The 22,244-nt window shown below is 37.8% G+C and overlaps 3 protein-coding genes across 4 annotated transcripts in view; all 3 read left to right on the top strand.

Moving 5' to 3' along the window:
• LOC131779387 (NLR family CARD domain-containing protein 3) overlaps positions 1-22,244 on the top strand; it is a 172,209-nt gene that overhangs the window by 16,586 nt on the left and 133,379 nt on the right. The window contains exons 5-11 of one of the 2 annotated variants that reach the window (XM_066168021.1): positions 2,485-2,663; positions 7,156-7,868; positions 8,431-9,087; positions 10,163-10,351; positions 11,879-11,989; positions 12,838-12,948; positions 13,993-14,951. In XM_066168021.1, coding sequence (XP_066024118.1) covers positions 7,169-7,868; positions 8,431-9,087; positions 10,163-10,351; positions 11,879-11,989; positions 12,838-12,948; positions 13,993-14,951 — 2,727 coding nt within the window. In that variant the 5' untranslated portion in view covers positions 2,485-2,663; positions 7,156-7,168. The remainder of the gene's footprint in view (positions 1-2,484; positions 2,664-7,155; positions 7,869-8,430; positions 9,088-10,162; positions 10,352-11,878; positions 11,990-12,837; positions 12,949-13,992; positions 14,952-22,244) is intronic. The other variant, XM_066168023.1, reaches the window with a different exon arrangement.
• LOC131779991 (NLR family CARD domain-containing protein 3-like) overlaps positions 3,001-22,244 on the top strand; it is a 74,248-nt gene continuing 55,004 nt past the window's right edge. Inside the window, exon 1 of the mRNA XM_066168020.1 lies at positions 3,001-3,135. The gene's annotated coding sequence lies outside the window, so the exon portion shown is untranslated. The remainder of the gene's footprint in view (positions 3,136-22,244) is intronic.
• Positions 14,961-16,919, top strand: LOC136281533 (NLR family CARD domain-containing protein 3-like). Its single transcript, XM_066168068.1, has one exon. It carries the CDS (start codon positions 15,162-15,164, stop codon positions 16,680-16,682), a length of 1,521 nt encoding a protein of 506 aa, XP_066024165.1. The 5' UTR covers positions 14,961-15,161; the 3' UTR covers positions 16,683-16,919.

The raw sequence follows: 22,244 nt of genomic DNA, 5'->3' as shown, positions 1-22,244 counted from the left end.
AGGACGCATGCAAACCAGTTTTTATACACTTTAATCTCTCTTGTCATTCTATGCAGCACATGGCACTCTGCGGCGTTTCCTTACATCTATGCAGTTCGGAAAGCTGCAAAACTCTTGAACAAAATTTATCTTTCAAATCGGCACTCTTAAACCGAACGGTATCAACGAATGCCCTTCATTCAACATATTTATTCTTGTTTTCTCGTCACTACATTCCCACCAATAGCGTTGCTCCATTTTTCAGCATATAAACACACACACAACCCACAATTCTTCCGTTCGCCCTCACAAAGGGCTAACGCTTGAAACGTCAGTTTCGAAACTCTACGGTGGCCAACATACTTTATCAACTCAGTTTGTTAAACCAAAATTATTTTGTTATACTCCCCCACTAACGCAGAACCACAGTTTCTTTAGAACCCCATTACTCATATGAATTAGCGAATTATTTTTCGTAATTGTTCTTCGTAAACCGTCGATATGATAATGCATATTCATTATGGATTGTGTGATGGCCATTTCTTGATTTCTAACCTGAGGTAATGTTTCAGCGATGGACAAATTAAATCAAAACATTATCGAGGCTTATATCAATGAATTGCCATTTTGATCATTGAAAAAAGAAAACTTTATCTTCATTTCTAAAATCAGTCGCCTGAGTTGATCATGTCGGTTTCAACATCTGTATCAGATTTGAGTTCCCGGATCAAAAAGCGCCAGGTAGGAATGTGATTAGATCTTGATGGAGGACTCGGCACTTCTATCCGAGTAAATCGGAGATCTACAGCTCCGGTGTATTGCTCCACGTTTTCCTCCCGTAAGATTTCCTTTCGATCATCATCACACATTGTGTTGTAGGTATCTAAACCCTTTGTGAATTGTTAATCATTTTGTCTTCAATGTTAATTTTTGAATAACTGTGAATATGTACGAAAATCATCCATGTGAACTGCGGATAAAGAAGTGAATATGAAAGCGATCTTTGCAGTAATGAACAATACCTGAGCAGTAGTGAAAATAAGGCTTCAAAAAACTCAGGCCTGTACAGGATTTGAACCCATGACCTCTGCGGTACCGGTGCAGTGTTCTACCAACTGAGCTGACAAGCCAACTGGGAGTTGGTTGTTATGTTGGTTCCAAATAAACCCGAGAAGTGATGAATAAATAATTGTGAATATCCCTTTCACTCCCAGGAGTGACCAATAAGTAATTTCTCCTTGCAATATCATTACATTGTTAAGCAGACAGGTAATGAGAATCAGGAAAAATCAACTGGGGGATATTGTTTGATTTAACACCAAATTCTCAAAACTAACGCTATAGGTAATGTATGACAGAGAGGGAGGAGAATTAATATTGAGATCGTGGGAGTGAAAAGGATATATATGAAAACATTTTGTTAACTCCAAAGCAAGGATTAGACACGGCGATTTCGATCAGTCTCACATGACTCCTGGTTCTTAATCTGAACGTAACTCTCTGTCATTGTAAAGGATTGTGAATCCGCAAGTGGAGAACGAAAAAAATGGGATACTTTGTTCGAGAGATTCAGAAGCTAAAAGATCTTTTTCCAATTAAAAACTGTCCTCGTTACTGCCTGCTTCTGATGACACGATTTTCAAAGGCAAGTTTGTGCGTTTGATAAACTGCACACCATATAAAGGACAATCGTATTTCTCAAAGTTAAGACGGACACGCCGCTTTGAAAGTGTCATAGCTGTATTCTGAACGACATTGTTAGAAGACATTGGAGACAGTTTTAAGCTGCGCCTGTCCTCCTCACCTCTATCGCTTTCGGGTTTCTGGATCAAGATCTTTTTTGACTTGCCACCGGATGATGGAAGCCGTGCACAGAATGTTAGATACTTCTTATCTGGCAGAAAAGCCAACTCGTCTTTAGCATGTTGCATTTGATCTTCAATATTTCGCTGTACCCTTTCTTTTCTCAAGGACTCTGTCGCTAAGGTCTTTGAATCTTCCGTTTACTGCCATTAAGAACGTCAAGTAGCAAGTATGTGCCTGGCAGAACAACAACAAAGCTCTCACAAAGTCTTCCACATCAGAATCTTTTGAAAGGTTTTCCTCGTACTTGAATGGCAGCGGTTTATAAAATCGTTGTGAGAGTTTGCCTAGAAACAGCTGCGTGCAATCATTTCAGAGGTCTGAATCATCTAGTGTTTCTATAATACTATAATACATAAGGATCAGAACAATTTCGATACGATAACAGGCAATCTGTAGAAACAGAGAAATTTTGGTTCAAATCAACAGAAGGGACTAACTACTGACACTATCGTTAACCTTGAGGTGTGGTTAGTAAACAGATAGATTAGGCACGAAGTTTACGTCAAACCGAAAATGTTATGTTTTTTCGCCATTCTTTGTTCAGCTCATCAGTGAGGTGAATAAATGTTTTGAGTTCTAACCAGGTAATCATGCGGAGAACAAACTTCGTTTCATTCAAATTTCCAAAATTTCTTCCAGGTATAGCTCTGGGGACATCCTGTGAAGCCTCACAAAAGAGCCCTCGAGTCAAAGCAAGGGAAATTTGATGAAAACGGCTGATAACTTCGGAAGTGTTCAGTTATCAACTGAGGCGGAAATTGGGCAAGATTCCACACCTGAGTGGCTTTTTCCACACTACATCAGCACAAGTTATCATGGTATGGCATCGCCAAAGAATTTACTCCAAATTACGTTCAAGTTTATTATTTCACACTGTTTACAGAAAAAATAACTTAACATAACATGATTTACAATGATATAGAAAAACTTCAAACAGAAATTAACCAGAAGAAAGAATATTTAATCGTGTACAGTGACCAAAGTAGCTAATAAGCTTTCGAGTTGGTCACAATTACAGCTTTTAATCAGTAATTATTGGAGTAAGGTACGTGTCTTATTCGGCAACGTAGCTTGACTGTTTATTAGAAAATTGAATAGTCCGCCATATAGAGAATTGAATCTCCCGGAAACTCGTTTCTAGTCTTCCTCGGTTATCCTTCTCGCATTAGGCAAAAGCCCGAAGACTATTCGTACAGGAGTTTCTAACATGGTTTAGGTGCGGGTAGGATGTGGTTGATCTCTATTTTGAAAGACTTGTTTGACGTTTCTTAGCGGACGATTTTCGCCAAGGTAAAGTCATTTGTTTACCAATATACATACTTTTCAACTTGATTCATGTTATTGCTATAGAGGGTCTTGTCTTAACCCTCGTAGCTTAGTGCTTCGGTCAGCACTTCCTGTTTGTTGAAGAGATGCTCGTATTTTTCGAATTGGAGCTCATAGTTACCCTTGAGGTCACTGTATTCAGTAGTTTTTGATGGTGATTCACTTATTTGTTATCATTTTGTCGAATTTGGCTTGATTCGCTCGGCTGGTAGCTATTAAATATGTATTTTAAAAGACGAATGGCTTTGACTCGTGGATTTAGGTTCTCCTGTCAGCACCTTCTGCTTGTTAGTGAAATAGATGGTCGTATTTTTCGAATTAGAGCTCATAGTTATTATTGACATCGCTTTATTCGGTAGTTTGTGATGTTAATTCACTTATTTGTTATCATTTTTGGAACTGGCTGAATTCGCTCGACTTCCAGCTGAAAAATATGTGTTTTAAAAGACAAATGGTTTTAACTCGTGGATTAGTGCTTCGATAACCACTTCTGCATGTTTTTTTGAGACATCTTCGTATTCGCCAACCATTCGCTTATTTTTGGTGAGACCAACACATAATGTTTTTACATTCATTATTATATATAATACTGTATCTCCTCCGTCTCTCGTAACTCATGAAAAACATATTCTGACTGAAATCCTGAAAATTACAGTCAACTTTTTGAAGGACATCAGCTTTGCCTGGTGGCCCATCAGATCGCGGATGCCTGATGCCGTAAAAATTTTATTTTACTTCAATTAATACTAGCAAAACATTGAACAGTTTTTCAGTTCCTGTGGGATGAAAATCGATCAAAATACCGTTGTGGCCGAATTCATTTGTGCTTCCAAACTAGAAATATGTTTTCAAAGTAGTTGTTGAAAATCAATTTTCTAGTTTACCGCTGGCTTGCTGTGATTAACATTCCTTAATTTTGAGCGAAAGGAACAACTGATGCATGTACCTCTACTCCAAAAACATTGAAAACTGCTGCTTATAAGCTGCCCCACTTAAAAGCGCTAGTCAAAGCTCTCAAGTCTTTCACATTGAGTGTGAGTCTCATGAAAACAAATTTAATTTTATGTTCTCAAGCTGAAACTATTGTTTCTTACAGCAAATCACGGCTTTCGTTAAATAACTTGAAATTAATTATCCTTTTAAATATAATTTACTCCTTGTTCCCTCTGACTTGCTTCAAAGTCTTTCCAGCAGTGGAAATGCTTGCTTAGACTAATGTATTCCATAGCAACTTCATATTCTTTTTCATAGTTTTCGGGGGAAGTATGCTCCCATTTCCTCTAAGGATGGTGATGCCTGCTGCATCCCATTTGAAGGTTAATATGCAGGTGATAATCTCAGTCTTGAAGGTAGCAAAGGGAGGATGTGTAGTATGAGTGTTGTGGAATTGTGTGGGTTCCCCCTACTCCATTTGACTTTTAACCTTTAGCACCCTAAGACATTAGTATTCATCATTATTCTCCACACTGTTCTCTTTACATTTCCTATGGAACATACAAGGAGAATTTATCAAAGAAGTATATTTTATAGTGAAACAAATAGAAGAGTCAGTTTAGAACATAAGAGCTACATTTATTATTTTATAAGTGTATAATTGATGAAAATCTTTCTCGGAAAAACTACATTGACTGTGTTATTGCTAAAATAAGAAAGACCATACAAATGATTGCTAAGCTGGGATACTTTGTTCCATCATCTGTCCTCCTAAATATCTATAAATCCTTAATTTTACCTAATATAACTATTAACTCACTGCTTGAGGCAATGCATCCAAAAAATATACTGTAAACAAAATTGGTCTCCAAGAGCAAGTATTGTGTTTAATCTACTTTCCTGACAGAAAAGAACATGCTCTCTCCTTATTTATAAATGCAAAAATTCTACCTATTGCCTTCCTCTGTGGGAAGCTGTAAGTAAATTAAAGCTTGATGTTCATAACAACAGAGCACCATCTAACATCATGAAAAGTTTTGTGAGAACATTAAACAATTACACCTATACTTGCTTATCAACATCACAACTCTTTAGAATTAAATACTCCAGGTGTCAAAATCTGGAATGAGATGCTTAATGAATAGAAAAATTTTTCAAAGAAATCCTTCTAAAAAGAAACAAAAGAGCTGGTCTCAATATTCTAGGGACTGAAATTCTTCTATCAAGCCTGATGAGATAATGGTTAAATTCAAACACTGCAAAATTGAAACAAATTAAACTTGCCGTTGTACAATATCTTTAGTGCACTTAGATACTCAACAGCTTTTTATCTTTTACAATGAATGTCTTTCATTTTCCTTTTTCTTTTCTAGTGTATCTTTTAATCTTTTTTATGTAATATTTTCTTATTTACTGTCAACAAAATCTGCTAAAAATGTTCAAAATTTCATTTTTTCTCCTAAGTTAGAGAAACTATTTTAACTGCCTAAGAGCTTAATTTGCCAAACAAAAATCTTAGAAAGGAGGCAAGATATGGCTGAAAGAATGTTTTAGGAAACCTGTCCTGTAGAACAAAAGGTGTCATAAATGCAAAGACTTCCAGCAGAGTGTTGATGTTTTCTGCAGGCTTTCATCCAGGATCTTAATTTGCAAATACTGTTTACATCACATCTTGCACTGCATACTCACTGGGAATCTCTAGCACATTTGCAAAATGTTGAGTAATGAGAGGCTTCATCAAACAGCCTAAAACAGTCAACTAAAAGTTGGTAGAGAGAGCTCAAGCCAAAGAAATTGAAGTTAAGTTGTTCATTTTCCATGGCCCCAGCCTGCTTGATGACATTTGAGTTATGTGTAATTTACGTTTCCTTTTCATGAAATGACCTTTCAAATTTCAAAAGAGCTCTTTGTCAAGAGGCTTGCCAGGGGCTTTAATGTTGTGTTGCATTGGTCAGCAGCATGACTACATTGACACATGCAATATTTCCCTTTGTCTAACCTCACAATAGATTTTCTCAGGAACTAATAAGAATATCGAAATTGCCTCAGACACCTTGTTAGCCTGGAAGGCACACTATTTTGTTAACAGCAATCTTAAGTAAAAAATTGCCCTGCCTGGATTAGCACCTGCTATCTGCAAGTCAAAGGAGTATTTTGTATATTGAATATGAAAAACTAGATAAAGTGTGGCATGAGAAATTCAGAAACTTTTTAAATTTTGCTGATCTCCTTAATTCTTGTGACCCATTACTTTTGATTCAAGAGTGATACTGTAAGGAGAAATTAGAAGCCAATCACAGCCTGTAATCTGCTGAGTAATACTGTCCAGTTTGTTTTGAGGTCTGGGGTAATGTGGAGGCCGGGAATTCAGTAAAGCAAACACCATCAATGTTGTGTCTAAGTGCTTACATGTGCCTACCAAAACAAAAACTGTGAAAAGTTTTGCTGTTTCTGTAATCTTTACTTTATAAGCTTTACTGTGATGAGGTTTCTGTTGCAATCTAATCACATGTGTAATATAGCGCATGAAAGTTTTCTGTGTACCGTTTGACTTCATCTTTGATTAAACTAGCCATGATCTTTAATAGTAGTACGATTAGGATGATTTTTCTGGAAGGCGCCTGATTTCGTTGACAGTAACCCTATTACTTTGTAAATAAAAAAATTGCCCTGCCTGGATTAGCATCTGCTATCTACAAGTCAAAGGAATATCTTGTACTATATATTGAATATGAGAAAATAGATAAAGTGTGACGTGAGAATCAGGAACTTTTTAAATTTTTGATGATCTCCTTTATTCTTGTGACCCATACATTTGATTCAAGGTTGATACTGTAAGGAGAAATTAGATGCCAATCACAGCTCTTAGAGGTTAAAGGGTTAAAATGGAAGATGCATCAGACTTATTTTATTGATCTGTTGTGTGATATTTAACTCATTTTTTGAGGGCTGTAATATTCTGGTGTTGCAAAGTTATAACAAAGTAATGGTTTCAAGGTGTACTCTTTAAATGTTGCCGTCCATGTATTAATTATAAGCATTTCTTTACAGAGGACTTGATTTCATGGCTTCTGCCACCCCATCACATCCTTCTACCAAAGAGACCTCTAATTATGCTTGGCTCTGTTGCCTTCTTGTTGATGTTGGATCATGTGTGCTGAGGGAGATCTTTGACAGAATATGTCCACCAGGAAATCTTCACACAGTTCTGAATGATCCCAAAAATCATGCAAAATTGCAAACACTGCGAAAGAAGAGAGTCCTGAGTACCTCCCAGTGGCGAAAACTGTATCCTGCTTTCAAATCTTCAGTTTGCTCAAGGGACTTTGACACGTCCCTACTGGTATTTCTTCTGAGGAATATCTGGGGTCTGACTCTCCCTGCCTCTGGCCAGAATGACCTTTCTCTGGTAACAGACACCACTCCAGCAGCTGACATCACTCGCATCAAGATCCTCAGAGACAGGGTTTACAGCCATGTTTCCAGTGGTTCAGTTGATGATTCAACCTTCATTTCCTACTGGAATGACATCAAAGACACCTTTCAGCATATTGGTGGGGCCCGCTATCAGGACATTATTAATGATCTTAAAATTGATTGTTTGGATGCTGATACTGAGAAGGACTACCAGGAGCTTTTCAGAGAGTGGTTGAAGGATGAAGACTGCATCACAAACAGGTCACATGAAGATGAAATGATAAAAAAAATGGAAAATGACCCTGAGGGTTCCATTGAGATATATGAACAAAGTTCAGGGAAGGAAGGTTTGTGTGCTTTACTTTTGTTGATTTTAAGGTTGAAACTTTCTATGTTGTATCAACAATGTTAGATATACATGTAGTGGATCATAACTTCCAAAATTTTTTTTTGGAAAGTCATAATATTATGTACACTGTATATCAAAATGAAGTTTTGTGTATTTTTTTTCTTGATGATGTGAATGAATATTATTCTATGAAAAATTCATGGCTGAGGTATAATTTTGTACTGAAGATGATAGATTTTAATCCTGATTATTTGAGTGAAAGATGATGTTACTCAGTGAATGATACCACCAATGCAAACTCAGAGAAAAAAGGGGAGCACTCAGAGGTGTTTTTTCCTTCAAGTATTGCCTGTCTAATTTTGTACTGTTTAATCAGTTAGTGTGGACTTAAAATGTTTTATGCAGGGTCAAGGATGCATTGACTTAAGTATTATTCATAACTTGTTTTCTTTTCTTTTTTTCACTTTCTTTTGATTTTCATTTGGATCAGCCACTATTAGTTTTAATAAATGAATGGAAACAAAAAAAAAAATATTAAAAACTACATTCTTCTTTCCCAGAGGCAGTCATGATGCTAGGGGAAAATACATTGGCACAGATTAGCAAAGCAAGCCCACCAGAGCTCAATGTTACACTTCCATTGATGAGCGATCTTCCTGAAACCTCATTTGCTTGGAGCAATGTTGAACTTCCTGTTGATATTCTTTTATTAACAGTGGAGGACTGTGAGTTCTTAAGTTGCTTTGCTTACCTGAAGGAACCCTTTAAGAGTTACCACATCAGTTCTGGCTATGTGTACTTTGGGTGCATGGGTGATGATCAAGGAAAGAAGACAAAAATTGCTTTGATGAGGTGCTCCAAAGGTCCTGATGTTCCTGGGGGTTCCTTGTCTGTTTCAAAAGATGCCATCTTACTACTGAGACCCAAGGCTATTTTTTCTGTTGGTGCCTGCAGTGGTTTGAACAGCAAAATGGTCAAGTTAGGAGATGTGGTTGTTTCAGCAAAGCTGATAACAGCTGCACACAAAACTCCCCTCAGCAGAGATATTGGTAACCTGATCAAACATGTGGCTGATGGGTGGAAGGCACCTTTACAAAATGCTGATGAATATAATGCCAAAGTGCACTGTGATGGAGTGGTTCTGAGTATCTCAGAGGCGAACAGAGATATGATTAGGAAACATCCTGAAGCAATTGCAGTTGAAATGGAAGGTGGAGGTGAGAATCATAATAATACAAATAATTGATGAGCCAAGCACTTTTGCACATGTAGCAAATGTTTTGAAAAACACTGCTCTGGTATTGTCTCTGCTGGTCCAAGCATACACCATATAACATGCCAAATTTGCAGGAATTGTGTATCTTGTATTTAAAGTGATTTGATGTTTGGCTGGGTGAGAAGATTATTTCACAGGTGAAGGTGACTGAGATTTCTTCTGGTTAACTAGATTGAATTTGCTCCATTAGAATGTCATGAATTGTTTTAAATTTGTCATATGAAAAATGTAGAAAGTATCTTGTTCAATAGTTTGAGAGTTGAGGAATAGTATCACAGTCCCTGTTAACCCTGAAACTCCCATGAGTGACCAAGATAGAATTTCTCCTTACAGTTTCAATATGATATTAAGCAGACAAGTAATGGGAAAAGAAAAAAGTGTGAATTAGGGGATTATTGGTTGATCCAAAACTAAATTCTCCTAACTAACATCATAGGAATTTTATGACATACATTAACCCTTTAACTCTTAGAAGTGATTGACATGTAACTTCTCCCTATAATATCCATACATTATCCAGCAAACAGGTAGTGAGAACACTGAAACTCATCAGGTAAAAGATAAAATTACCTTGATAAAACATCCAATTTTTTTGTAACCAATTTACAAGGAAATGTGTAGCAGCTAGAAGGGAGAATTAACAATCAGATCTTGGGAGTTAAAGTGTTAAAGAGGATCATTAAAGAGATCTTAGGAGTGAAAGGGTTAACTCTAACTGACAAAACTTTGTCTTTTGAAAAATATTGAAAGTTACTTGATATGAAACAAGATGAAGCCTGAAGAATAGTTTTACAGTGTCAGTGTACAATTTTTTTTGATTACTGGTTGAAAAAAATTAGGTTTCTGTTCCAACTAATGTCTTTCTGCAATGTGCATGTTTACAACAGCAAGAGTGCAGCTAGAGTGTGACTCTTTGTGAGCTTTGATTGAACAATCACATGTATTTGAAAGATGCAAAGAAAATAAGCTTAAGATATAGTTAACAGACATTACTGTTTATTTGTTTTTTTTTTTAGGAGTGTATGCAGCAGCCCATGATTTTAAGACAGAATGGGTGGTAGTCAAGGGCATCAAAGACTTTGTAGATGAAACGCACTCTTCAAGTAAGAAATGGAATGAAATTGCCTGTGTGATGGCAGCTTCTGTTGTGGCCAACATTTTGAATGATCCAGTCATATTCCAAGATTGGCCTCATTTTAATGCAGGTATTGCTTCCTGTCTCAATCTTCTCTTTTTACAAGGATAGGTCTGACTTAGATCTAAGTTCCCTCAGCATATTTTTGTATGAATTATAAATCAACATGATTTAATCAGTAATAGTTGACAAAGAGGAAATTAAGTTACCCTTATTTTTAGTTTACATACCAGTAAGTGTCTAAAGGTGATGGGAGAAAAAACTTGTGGTTAAATTGAGTGATGTAATGATGAATGACAATTCACTCCATGAGCCTGGTGAACTGGCCTGTATTCCATAGTTAGCTTGGTTTATGTAACACCACCAAAATATGGAAAATTCAGAGGCTAATGACATCTGCCAAAGTGATTTGAAGTGATTTGATAAATGTTCCTGGGCCAATAAGAAACAAATCAAATTGTTTTAAACCAAAAAAATTGATTAATCCAGTACTACATGTGTGACTGTATTTTGATGGTGAAACTATTGGAATGGAAAGGGAGGTGATAAATACCAGCACATATGTTTATGGTTCTGTTTTTTGTTGTTCTTGTTGTTCTTTTTTTTAACCCTTTATGGAACCTGACATGTTAGTAGATTGAGACAAATAAATCAGATTGTAGGTAAATTTCTTAAGAGCTAATGTCAGCATGCATCAAACAAACAGCGGCAAGTCACCCAAATTTGTTTCCCCTCCTTTTGTCCTTTGAATTTCTCTGTCACGCTTGTCACGCACTGATATAATAAGTTAGAGAAGATAAATAAACTGAAACTCAAATCTGGCTGGAACGTGGTAGAGCATGATTAACGTGATCATCGAAACAGCTAATAAAATCATAAATAAACAAGGTAAGAGTGTTATGTTAGACTTTGTACAAATTGTAGTAATTTACGCCAGTTAACGGTGACGACAAGTAGGCGCACCATGTACATTTCATAGTCGCTATCAAGTAAATTTTGCCGGACTTTGAGTTCGTCTCAAGATAGAACAACACAAATACACAAGGAAATTTTTACAGTAACTTTATAACCATCCTTTGGTCTTTTAAAAGCTTGAAGCTCAGTAGATTGTTTCATATCAGTCATTGTTAAAACTGTCTTTGTTTTGATGCTACTTTTCGACATAGGAAAAGTATGTCGGACAAAAATATTCACCAAAAAATAAATATTTCTTTTCCAGCTTCAATAACGACAGGGGATTAAGTTTAGATGATAAAGCAAAGGCTTATGTTCACAGAAATACCGTAGGTCTAGTACATTCATTACATGAGGTCACATAAGGTCGAAAAATGAGGTCGCTCACCTCATGTGAAAAATTAAGAATTAAACCCAAATGTCCAGACTGTGTTTTCATCGGCAGTATCTGTGTCTGTTCGTGGGTACTCGTGTACAACTGCTGGAGTGCGGCACTTTTGTGATTTCTAAGCGTCTTATTGAGTTTTATCTGTTCAGAATCGAGTAGATATTGACATAGGTATCATTGTTTATCTGCACGTTTATGTGAATTTGTGATGTAAATGTGCTTATGAAATTGCGCTTATCTTTCTTACTAATGCAGATTCGCTACGTGACCTCAGAGACACAACTGAGAAGATAGAGATTGAAATGAAGGAGGTTAAAGAGACGCTTTGTAGCCTGACGACCACAGTGGAGAAAAGCACAGATGAAGGTTGGTTGCGAGAAATAGCTACTCACAGATAAACTGAACTATCAATAGGGATTCCGTTCCGTTAACTTGAGTACACTTTTCAGGTAATGTATTGTTATAAGAGCACGCCTTGGCTACTAGGTTAAACCTAAATGAAGATACTAGGTAATGTGTGGGATGAATGGGATGGCACGGAATCTCAGGTTACCTCTCAGATTGGATAGCTTTCTGACAGCACTCATACACATTTGGCCGAGAAGGGTTATTACCTTATTTTAGTTTTACTTTTGTTAAGGACATAATGAATCTAACGTCCTAATTCGTTAGATTTTACCTGCGTATTCTTGAACAGACTAATGCAATCCTTCCTCCACTCAAATTTTTTGTAGAGTATTCTATTTTACATGGAAAAAATTTCTGAATTAGGGCTGTGTTAGTAAAAAGGGGCAGGAGAAGGCGTATGTGGTTATTTTAATTTTCCCGAGCGAAAAACTGTGAACGAAACTTCACAATGCATTGCAACCGGACCTCTGGTTTGTTCCAGCGTTTTCCTTTTTCTATGATTAAACGACGTGAAAACGAGGGCGGAAAAGCGTTCTTTGTTTTTTTTTTAATTAGTTCTTACAATGGTCTTTTTTACCGACAAAAATCTTACTCAGACTATCGACTCTAATGATATCAATATTTATCTCCCGAGTTTCACTATCAGAAACCGCTGTAGCCGAGCCATAAGTTTTTTTCGAATATTGTATAAAATTTAAAAAAACAACAACAACAATAGAGGAAGGGAAAAGGATCTATTTAGTTAACTTTTAATGAATAAAGTGACTCTCACTCGGACTAAAAGTTCCAATGTTATTCCACGAAAGGGTCTGTTGAGAAAATGATAGGCGAAATGGTAAAGATGGACAGCGAACTGAAAGAAGTGAAGGAAAAGCTATGTACTTTGACAGCCTCAGTGGGAGAAAGCAAGGATGAAGGTCAGTTGAATTACACAATAAAAGTTATCCTGCTTAACCGCAAATTTCGCCGTAGTCAACATGGCCTGTATGTGAGAGAGGGAGATATCATCCTATGTTAAAGAGATTCAGTTTTTCCATTTAGACAATCTCTGGAATAATCTCTACGGTGTGCTTTCATTCCCTCCAATTGTTCAAACTTTCACCCGTAATTAGCCTGGAAAACTTTATATTTTGATTAGAGTGGAGAACGAAATAAAACGAAGTACAGTTTTAACGAAAACATTGGCATTAGCATTGGCTCGATGTTAGAAATTAACAGAGCAGGTTCCACTGTATTTACAAGCCAAATAGCTTTTGGTCAGTAAATTGACATCAATCATACATTGATACCTTTTTCATCGTCCAAGTAATTTCTTTGGCAGTGGTGTCGTACTCGTTCGCTAATTTAAATTCAGTGCCGAATACCTAGTAGCATTAGATGTAATTCGCATATTTCTGAATAAAATAACTAAACCCTTCCTGCGCTCAAATTGTGGAGTATTCAATTCTACATGGGAAAATAGTTGAATGAGGATCGTCTTGAGTAAAATAGGTTCCTAAGGAAAAGACTGTAGGAAAAACCTCCCACTTCATCGCAGGCGAGCCCCCGGTTTTCTGCAGCACTTTTGATGAAACCGCGTGACAAAGAAGGCACAAAGGCGTTGTTTTGTTTCCATTTATTTGTTCGTAGTCTCGGTATATCCCGAAAAAGCCTTTCTCAGACTACGGCTCCAATGATACGAATATTTATCTCCCGAGTAATTTATTTTACGACAGAGTTTCACTGTCAGACACCCTTAAAGCCGAACAAACAGAATAGGTTTACCTGAATTCATAATCTAAATGGCTGTTAATCAGTAAGCATGAATCATACACTAAAAGCTTTTTGCATCGTCCAAGTAATTTCTTTGGCAACGGTATCGTACTCATTCACTTATTTAAATCCAGTGCCGAATACCAGAGAGGCACCACAATTTTTAATGCTGCATTCATTAGATTTCTTACTTATTTTGCTACTGCTAGGTATTTTTGATCCGACTGAGCTTATCAATGGAATTCGCCAGCTTTACAAGACTCGCGAGGGATGGCTCTCACCATTTCCATGGTGTGAAGAGTTTCAGTTTTTTCTTGGAAATATTTTTACAAGGCTCAAAGTGGTCAGAAGAAAGAAAACGAGAGGAGAAATCAGTAACGTATTTGTTGACATGTCGTCAATACTAGACCCGTATGAAGAGTGTTCAGCGCCGAGAACAGTGTTGATTGAAGGAGAACCTGGTATGGGAAAAACCACCTATTGTAAAAAGTACGCCTACGACTGGGCCAAAAAACAGCAAGAACCTCAGGGCTGCGGCTCAACAGCATTTAAAGTGGTATTGTTACTGAAATGTCGAGATATCCATTCTGACGTTTGGGAAGCTATTGATGATCAGCTTCTGCCCCGAGACATCGATGAAGAAGTCAAACAACAATTCTTTCGTTTTATTCGTGAAAATCAGTCCAGCATTTTATTGATATTGGATGGATTGGATGAGTTACCGTCCAGTAAATTGCCGATGTTTTCCGAATTAATTGAAGGAAGAGTGCTCCCCAAATGCCAGATAGTTGCAACAGCAAGACACGAAGCTGGAAAAGAGGTGAGAAAATGTTGTGACGCGCTGCTTCAGATTGAAGGATTTACTAAAGAGCATATGAAAGGATTTGTCACCAAGTACTTTAAAGAAAGGACGGATTTAGCCACCAAGCTCTCGCAACGGATGTCGCGAGATAAAAACCTGAGAGAAATAGCGGCCAATCCTCTAAACACAGCACTTCTTTGCCTTTTATGCGAAGAGTTTGAGGGCACACTCCCCGAAAGCAGAGCTCAACTGTACTTGGATATGGTTGAATGTGTTTTGAGAAGATATAGAAAAAGGAAGGGACTACTAGAAAAGATCGAAGACTTGACAAACCATTACAAACCGCAATTGAATCACCTTGGAAAGGTAGCGTTGAACGGTTTACTTGACGATAAGTTTGATGTTAATGAAAGTGAATTGAGAAACCATGCAAAAGACGTGACTGAATTTGGATTTCTGTCAGTGCAGCCTGGTGGCAGCAAACTGAGACAAACACTGCACTATGCCTTCTTACATAAAAGTTTTCAAGAATTCTTTGCAGCATTCTTCATTTGTTCTCAGATTCAAAGCAAGGAGATGAAACCTGAAGAACTAGTTTCCGATCCAAGGTATTTCGTTGAACTTAAACAAATACTTTTGTTTTCATGTGGAATTTTGGCCATGAAATGCGATGAACAGGTTGTGGCTCTTGTAAAGAGTTTAACAAATGAAGTCAACAAAAATGAAGGCCGTGGTGCAAATATTGTATTGGAGGCCATCAACGAATGCAAAAGAGAAAAAAGTGATTTTCACTCGCATTTATTGAAGTCGTTTGGAACTGGTTTGAATCTGACCAATTTGGATTTGCAAAACAATAATATTAATTATGCGGGTGCTACATGTATTGCTGAGGCAATCAAAGTGAACAAGACGCTAACCAATTTGGATTTGTGTCGGAATGGTATTAGTGCTGCGGGTGCTACATGTATTGCTGAGGCAATCAAAGTGAACAAGACGCTAACCAATTTGAATTTGTCTTACAATGTTATTAGTGCTGCGGGTGCTACATGTATTGCTGAGGCAATCAAAGTGAACAAGACGCTAACCAATTTGAATTTGCAAAACAATAATATTAATTATGCGGGTGCAACATGTATTGCTGAGGCAATCAAAGTGAACAAGACGCTAACCAATTTGAATTTGTGTCGGAATGTTATTAGTGCTGCGGGTGCTACATGTATTGCTGAGGCAATCAAAGTGAACAAGACGCTAACCAATTTGAATTTGTCTTACAATGTTATTAGTGCTGCGGGTGCTACATGTATTGCTGAGGCAATCAAAGTGAACAAGACGCTAACCAATTTGGATTTGCGAGGTAATGGTATTAGTGCTGCGGGTGCTACATGTATTGCTGAGGCAATCAAAGTGAACAAGACGCTAACCAATTTGGATTTGTCTCTCAATGATATTAGTGCTGCGGGTGCTACATGTATTGCTGAGGCAATCAAAGTGAACAAGACGCTAACCAATTTGGATTTGCGAGGTAATGGTATTAGTGATGCGGGTGCTACATGTATTGCTGAGGCAATCAAAGTGAACAAGACGCTAACCAATTTGGATTTGCGAGGTAATGGTATTAGTGATGCGGGTGCTACATGTATTGCTGAGGCAATCAAAGTGAACAAGACGCTAACCAATTTGGATTTGCGAGGTAATGGTATTAGTGATGCGGGTGCTACATGTATTGCTGAGGCAATCAAAGTGAACAAGACGCTAACCAATTTGAATTTGTGTCGGAATGTTATTAGTGCTGCGGGTGCTACATGTATTGCTGAGGCAATCAAAGTGAACAAGACGCTAACCAATTTGGATTTGCGAGGTAATGGTATTAGTGATGCGGGTGCTACATGTATTGCTGAGGCAATCAAAGTGAACAAGACGCTAACCAATTTGTATTTGTATGGGAATCGTATTAGTGCTGCGGGTGTTACATGTATTGCTGAGGCAATCAAAGTGAACAAGACGCTAACCAATTTTGATTTGTATGGGAATGGTATTAGTGCTGCGGGTGCTACATGTATTGCTGAGGCAATCAAAGTCAACAAGACGCTAACTTAAACAACTTTGAAGTAAAAGGGCACTGCCTTTAAAGTAGGCAGGTTCCCTTGAAAATTGAGGGCCGAAGGCCCGAACCTCTAGGGGGGTCCGGGGGCATGCTCCCCCGGGAAATTTTTTAAAAGATAAGTCTCCCAGAAACGCATTTTCCTGCAATCTGGAAAAGAAATCTTGTTGCAATGATGCATACTTAATCTATCATAATAAAAAAGAATGTTACTCTGGGAGAATTTGTTTATTTCACTGTTGTTTTCGGAGCCTCTTTTTATCCTACAGTTACAAGTTAAAGGCCCATTTTCAACCTTGATGCAACGCCTTTCAACCTTGACGCGACCCAATTTCCTGTAACACGGAATTCCCAGATCACTAAAAACCTTCTAAAATCGTCTTTCTCAAGAGCCACCCTGAACACGCTTGGAGCTCTTCGTACTCTATGAAGAGTCGGCGAAAAGGACAATATTCAAATTTTTTCACTTTTTAGAATCGCTTGAGGATTCTAAATGAAGACAAAATACTTCCAATAGAAACTGGTATTTTCCAAAGAGAAATATGGAAAAATATCAGACTGCCGGACGTCTAGTTATTTAAAGACCGTGTCCGGTAGTGTCTGGTGAAAATTTTCTTAGTGTCACGCTTGGATCTCTTCGCACTCTGTTTACAAGGCCAGCGAAACGGACAAAGTTGGCATTTTTTCACTTTTTAGAAGCGCTTGAGGATTGTAAATGAAGGTAGAATATTTTCCAATGAAAAATTAGTATATTTCAAAGAGAAATATGGAGTTATTTGAGGACCGTGTCCAGCCGTATCAAGCGCTTGGATGGCTTCGTACTCTGTGCAAAATGCAGACTACGGACCGCAGACCGGGTACAAAATGCAGACTGAGAATTTGTATTGTTTTTTCGTCTGATACGTGATAACATGGCATCTTACAACTTACCGAGCGTCACGCAAGTGCTTTTCCGCGATCATCTTTCGCGATTATTTGCACTATTGTGGAATATTCCTTGCCTGTCTCTTGATCACAATCGTTCTTAATTTTTTTCAAGCCTCGTTTAGTATTCTCATTTTCCGCGCGAGTTTGTTGGCGTGATGTCTTTACAGAATTTACCAACTTATTAAAAGTAGATGTGGATGTAAATGGATGCCACTATTGAATATTTAACCTGCGCAATATTCGAGAAATTCATCTTTTTAACTGATATGTGTTCATTTTGCTGACAAAAATGCGAACCAAGACCAGAACTTTTCTTTCGACTTGATATATTTTCAACGTTCAGAAGTGTACACATACTGATTTCCCCTTAGTGTCTTATATTGTCATTGGTTTTCATGAGAAACCGGAGAATTTTTGTAGGGAAAAGCCAAGCGTTGCCCTCGTGACTGGCCATTTGTTAACTTTTTTGGTTGTTTTATCTCTCGTTGGTTTGGTGACTACGCAAATATTAATATGTGAAAATCAGATTAGATGAAGACTTGAAATTATATTTGGAACGATTGTGGCCGCTTTGTTAAAAATCAAATGCAATGGCCGCTTTGTTTAAAACAAAAGAGATCAAGAAACGGGTAAGGAATATTTAATAGATAATTATTGCGGCAGTCAGCGTTATGAGATATATTGCAGCCAACTGAGGGTGTAGTCTGCCTAATGACCTCTGCCCATCCCACCTCCAGCCCACACAAACTTTTTTCCGATCCCCATCACTACGAATGCACAAGTTTTCTTATCACACAACTGCCCAAAAATAAAAGAAAATTTATTCCAAAAGTCTTGAAAGTTCATATAAACCGAATTCATCTGCACCTATATTCAGCAAGTCCAAGAAATCAATTCAAACCTAAGCCATAACATGAATGAGCTGGCTCCAAGAGCCCTTTGATTTTCATTACTTCAAAGTTTCGAGCGTCTCTCTTTCATTAAAAACCAAGACAAAAAACATTCATAGGCATTGTTTTTTATTTCTGTTGCGAGCTGCAGAGCCATTCAATGAAATTTGATCACTGAAAGCTTCCTGAACGGGAGGTTTGTGGGGTGGGGGGGGGGGGGGGAATCGACAATAGGGACGAGGTAAACAAAGTTGTTGTGGATAACTCTAAAATGGTAATGTGTGCCGGCGGATGCCTACTTCTGCAAAGGCCTAGTACTTAATGACGAGTCAGAAGAGCCCCAGATATGAAGGGATGATTGTCGATTTCCTACCTGTTTCAAGACCTTGGGGAAATTAGCTGGCTGCAGGAAGATCAGGATTGGCACCAATTATAAATTCTTTCATCGAAAGATTGCTGGATAGAACTGGTCCAACAGACTGTAAACAACTCTTATAAAAATTTCTTTCAAAGGAGCTCTCTTAAATATAGAGCTAATCATGTTTATTCGATTAAACGCCGCGGCGTTTATTAAAATTTTCGTGATTCAAGTGCGATGTTTATTCGAGGGCGGCGTTTATTTAAAATTCAATTTACTTTTTGCAAACAATAGTATGGTAACTGACCATTTTAATTGTAAAAAACAAAAACACGTTCTAGTGCTTGTCCTCAATTTCACAATCTGCGTGTTAATACTACTGCAATACTTAATGTGAAATAAAGTGAACATAGTTCACCCAATTTCAATGTCTATGTCCTCTTCATGATCCGAATCCAAAAGATTTAATGACGGATGTGCTCTCTCAAAATCAGAACCGGTACATTCAAAGGGATTTGTGCCTTGCTTACTCAGAACTTGCAACTGCGATAGAAGCAATAATCGTGCACTGCCACAAGGCTGTCGTTCCTTAGGGCAGTGAATCATGTCGTCCACGGGAAGGTTCAACATGCAGCTGGAGAGAGTTTTTTTTATTACCTCTGTGGGTAGCTCTGCTCAAGAATCAAGAATTCACTCCAAAATGGTACTTTTCGGGGATAATTTCAAATTTCAGCAGCTGTTTCTTCGTGAATTCCCACGGTACCCAGCCAATCATTCCTTTTAAGTGCAAGTGGCCTTGAACGGCTTGTTCCAAGAAACGTCCGGTGCCTGGATATACTTGGTGGACCCTTCTGGCACTATTACTTGATCGATTTTTTTTCCGACTGCAATACGTAAGCAATACTATCTTCAGTTTTGCAGTCGAAGAAGTTCCAGGCTAATAGTAATCAACCACCAACCTGTATTTCATTGCCCTAGGGCCTGTTTACATGAATGTGGGGGACCCCAGGTAGGTGAGGTGACCCGCCTAACCGTGGGCTAAAAATAGCCAGCGTTTACATTCAATCTTACAACCCCGGGATGCCAGGATGAAGTTTCTCGAGGTTGTTATCACACTTGCAATTAAGGAGTTTAAGATGTCACTAGGACGTGTCGTAAAAACGTTGCAGAAAAAACGTAATTAATTTTCCTCTAAGATTTTGGCCAATAGCTCGATGCGTTAACCGTTTCTGACAGTACAACGTCTTCACTTTGGCATAACGTGTGAATGTAGTGTTGAGTTAATAGTAAAAACGTGACTAAATCGCTGTCGAGGTTTTATTGCTAAGTGGATGTAAAAATTGATGTTTTAACGTTTTAGCTCTGCATGGGAAGACCAAGAAATGTACAAAGTCCTAACACACTCGTGTTTCGCTGTTGTTTTCCTTATTTGATCCTTTTGTAACATGAACGGCGCCCCGCGTGGGCGGGTTAACCGACCTTGAGACGTTTACATGGCAATGTTGCCCCCTTGCTGACAGGGTTACCCTACCCAGCAGACTGGGCAACCGGGTCGCCCCACCTATCATGTAAACGTGATCAAGATGAAATAATAGATTATATGGACAGGTGGGTTACCCAGCTAGGCGGGTTACTTCACCTAACTGGGGCTCCCCATCTCCTTGAAAACAGGCCCTCAGTAGTCATCGGTCTGCTTTTTTGAGTCTATTATTCGAATAAGAGTCGCGTAATGATTTGGCATTTATTCGGGGGCGGCGTTTATCAATATTTTTGCTTTAAAATACGGCAGTTACTCGAGGGTGTTTCATCGAATATAACGTAAACCGACATCTCCGAACTCATATAATGCTCATAAAAAATTGATCGATTCTAAAATAGAACAGGACAGTTGTAAATGCATTTTGACCCTCTCGATGAGCAGTTTGGTGTACAGTTAAACATGATTTATTTCTGTGTGCTTTGTTTAGGACCGACATCTTTCAGTGTACCAATCTCAATCAGCAAAATAGACCAGTTTGTGCGCACGTATACACTATAGTACATTAAGAAGCCTAGAACTTAAGAGAAGTCAGTAATTTTCAAGAATCCGGCGACACAAGCAAAAATTCAACTTTTTTTATTTGCTCCAAAAGACCCTTTTGGTGAATTGTTTTAAAAAATAATATTCAAAAGTTCCAGCGAGTTTTTATTTTGGCAAAAAATACGAAAGTTCGAAATCGGCCAAAACGTACCTAATTTGCATAATTTATATCGGGCTTTCAGTGCATTTTCACAACGCTCGTTCTAGACAACGAAAAATTATCTTGGATTCATTTTTTTCATCCCTTGGAATAGCTCTCCAACTATATTTCCTCTCCAACTAAACTTTCTTTCGTTTGTAACCACCCGCGTAAAGTACATTATATTTTGTATTCCGTTTGTACGCTGAATTTTGCCTTATTTCAGACGACCATAACATCGGGGGTATACGAATGTACATAAAATAAAAGAGCTCTTTTCAACGAGCAATTCTTCATGTTTATCATGTAAAAACATTATTTTTGGCCCGTGAAAAGCGAGCGCGCCAGACCAAAATATACAGCGTGCATTTTCATGGAGTTCGGCTATTTTCTTTGCTGTATTCCTATTGCAAATCACACGCTATTGGGACAAAACTCGAAGTGTTTGGTCTCTACTTCTGTTTTGATTCATTTAGATCTATCAATTTTAACTTAAAAATTACCCTACCTTTATTGTTAAGGGAACAAACCACCGTTTTAGGTAAAGTTTTTGAGTTTATTTTTCTCGAGTGCTAAATAAACAAATCGCTGTTTATAAAGATATCAACTCTGTCGACGTGTTTTTGGCTGAAATTGGCCCGTCGCTTATATTGTTCTTTAATTTATAATCTATTCCACTGGCATACTGAAAAGTGCAAAAAAAATTCAACTTCTTGAAAAGAAAGCGAATAGTCCCAAGGGTAATCTATTGTTTTCTTCTAACAAAGGACTGTATGCATAATGAAGTATGGGGCTGTGTGGAAACTTTGCCATTCTGTCATATCGGTCATTGTTAAAACTGTCTTTGTTTGATGCTACTTTTCGACACAGGAAAAGTATGTCGGACAAAAATATTCACCAAAAAATTTTCTTTGCCAGCTTCAATAATGACAGGGGATTAAGTTTAGATGATAAAACAAAGTATTATGTTGACAGAAATACCATAGGTCTGGTATATTCGTTACATGAGGTCACGCAACTCGGGTAACGCTGTTTCTCTGATGCATGCTGACATTAGCTCCTAAAATCTATTCTTTTAAATTTTCTTTTCACTGAAACGTTCAATATTATAGTGTTTGCAATAAATCGACTACCAGCAAACGACCTTTTGTTCTTTTATGGCAG

Source organism: Pocillopora verrucosa, chromosome 6 (assembly GCF_036669915.1).
Source record: "Pocillopora verrucosa isolate sample1 chromosome 6, ASM3666991v2, whole genome shotgun sequence".
NCBI classification, from domain to species: Eukaryota; Metazoa; Cnidaria; class Anthozoa; order Scleractinia; family Pocilloporidae; genus Pocillopora; species Pocillopora verrucosa.
The sequence above is the reverse complement of the archived record's forward strand: the minus strand, read 5'-3'. Positions and strand labels throughout refer to the sequence as shown.

Excerpts from the sequence above, each read along its gene's own strand:
- LOC136281533 (XM_066168068.1), top strand. The coding sequence starts at position 15,162 with ATGAAACCTGAAGAACTAGTTTCCGATCCAAGGTATTTCGTTGAACTT.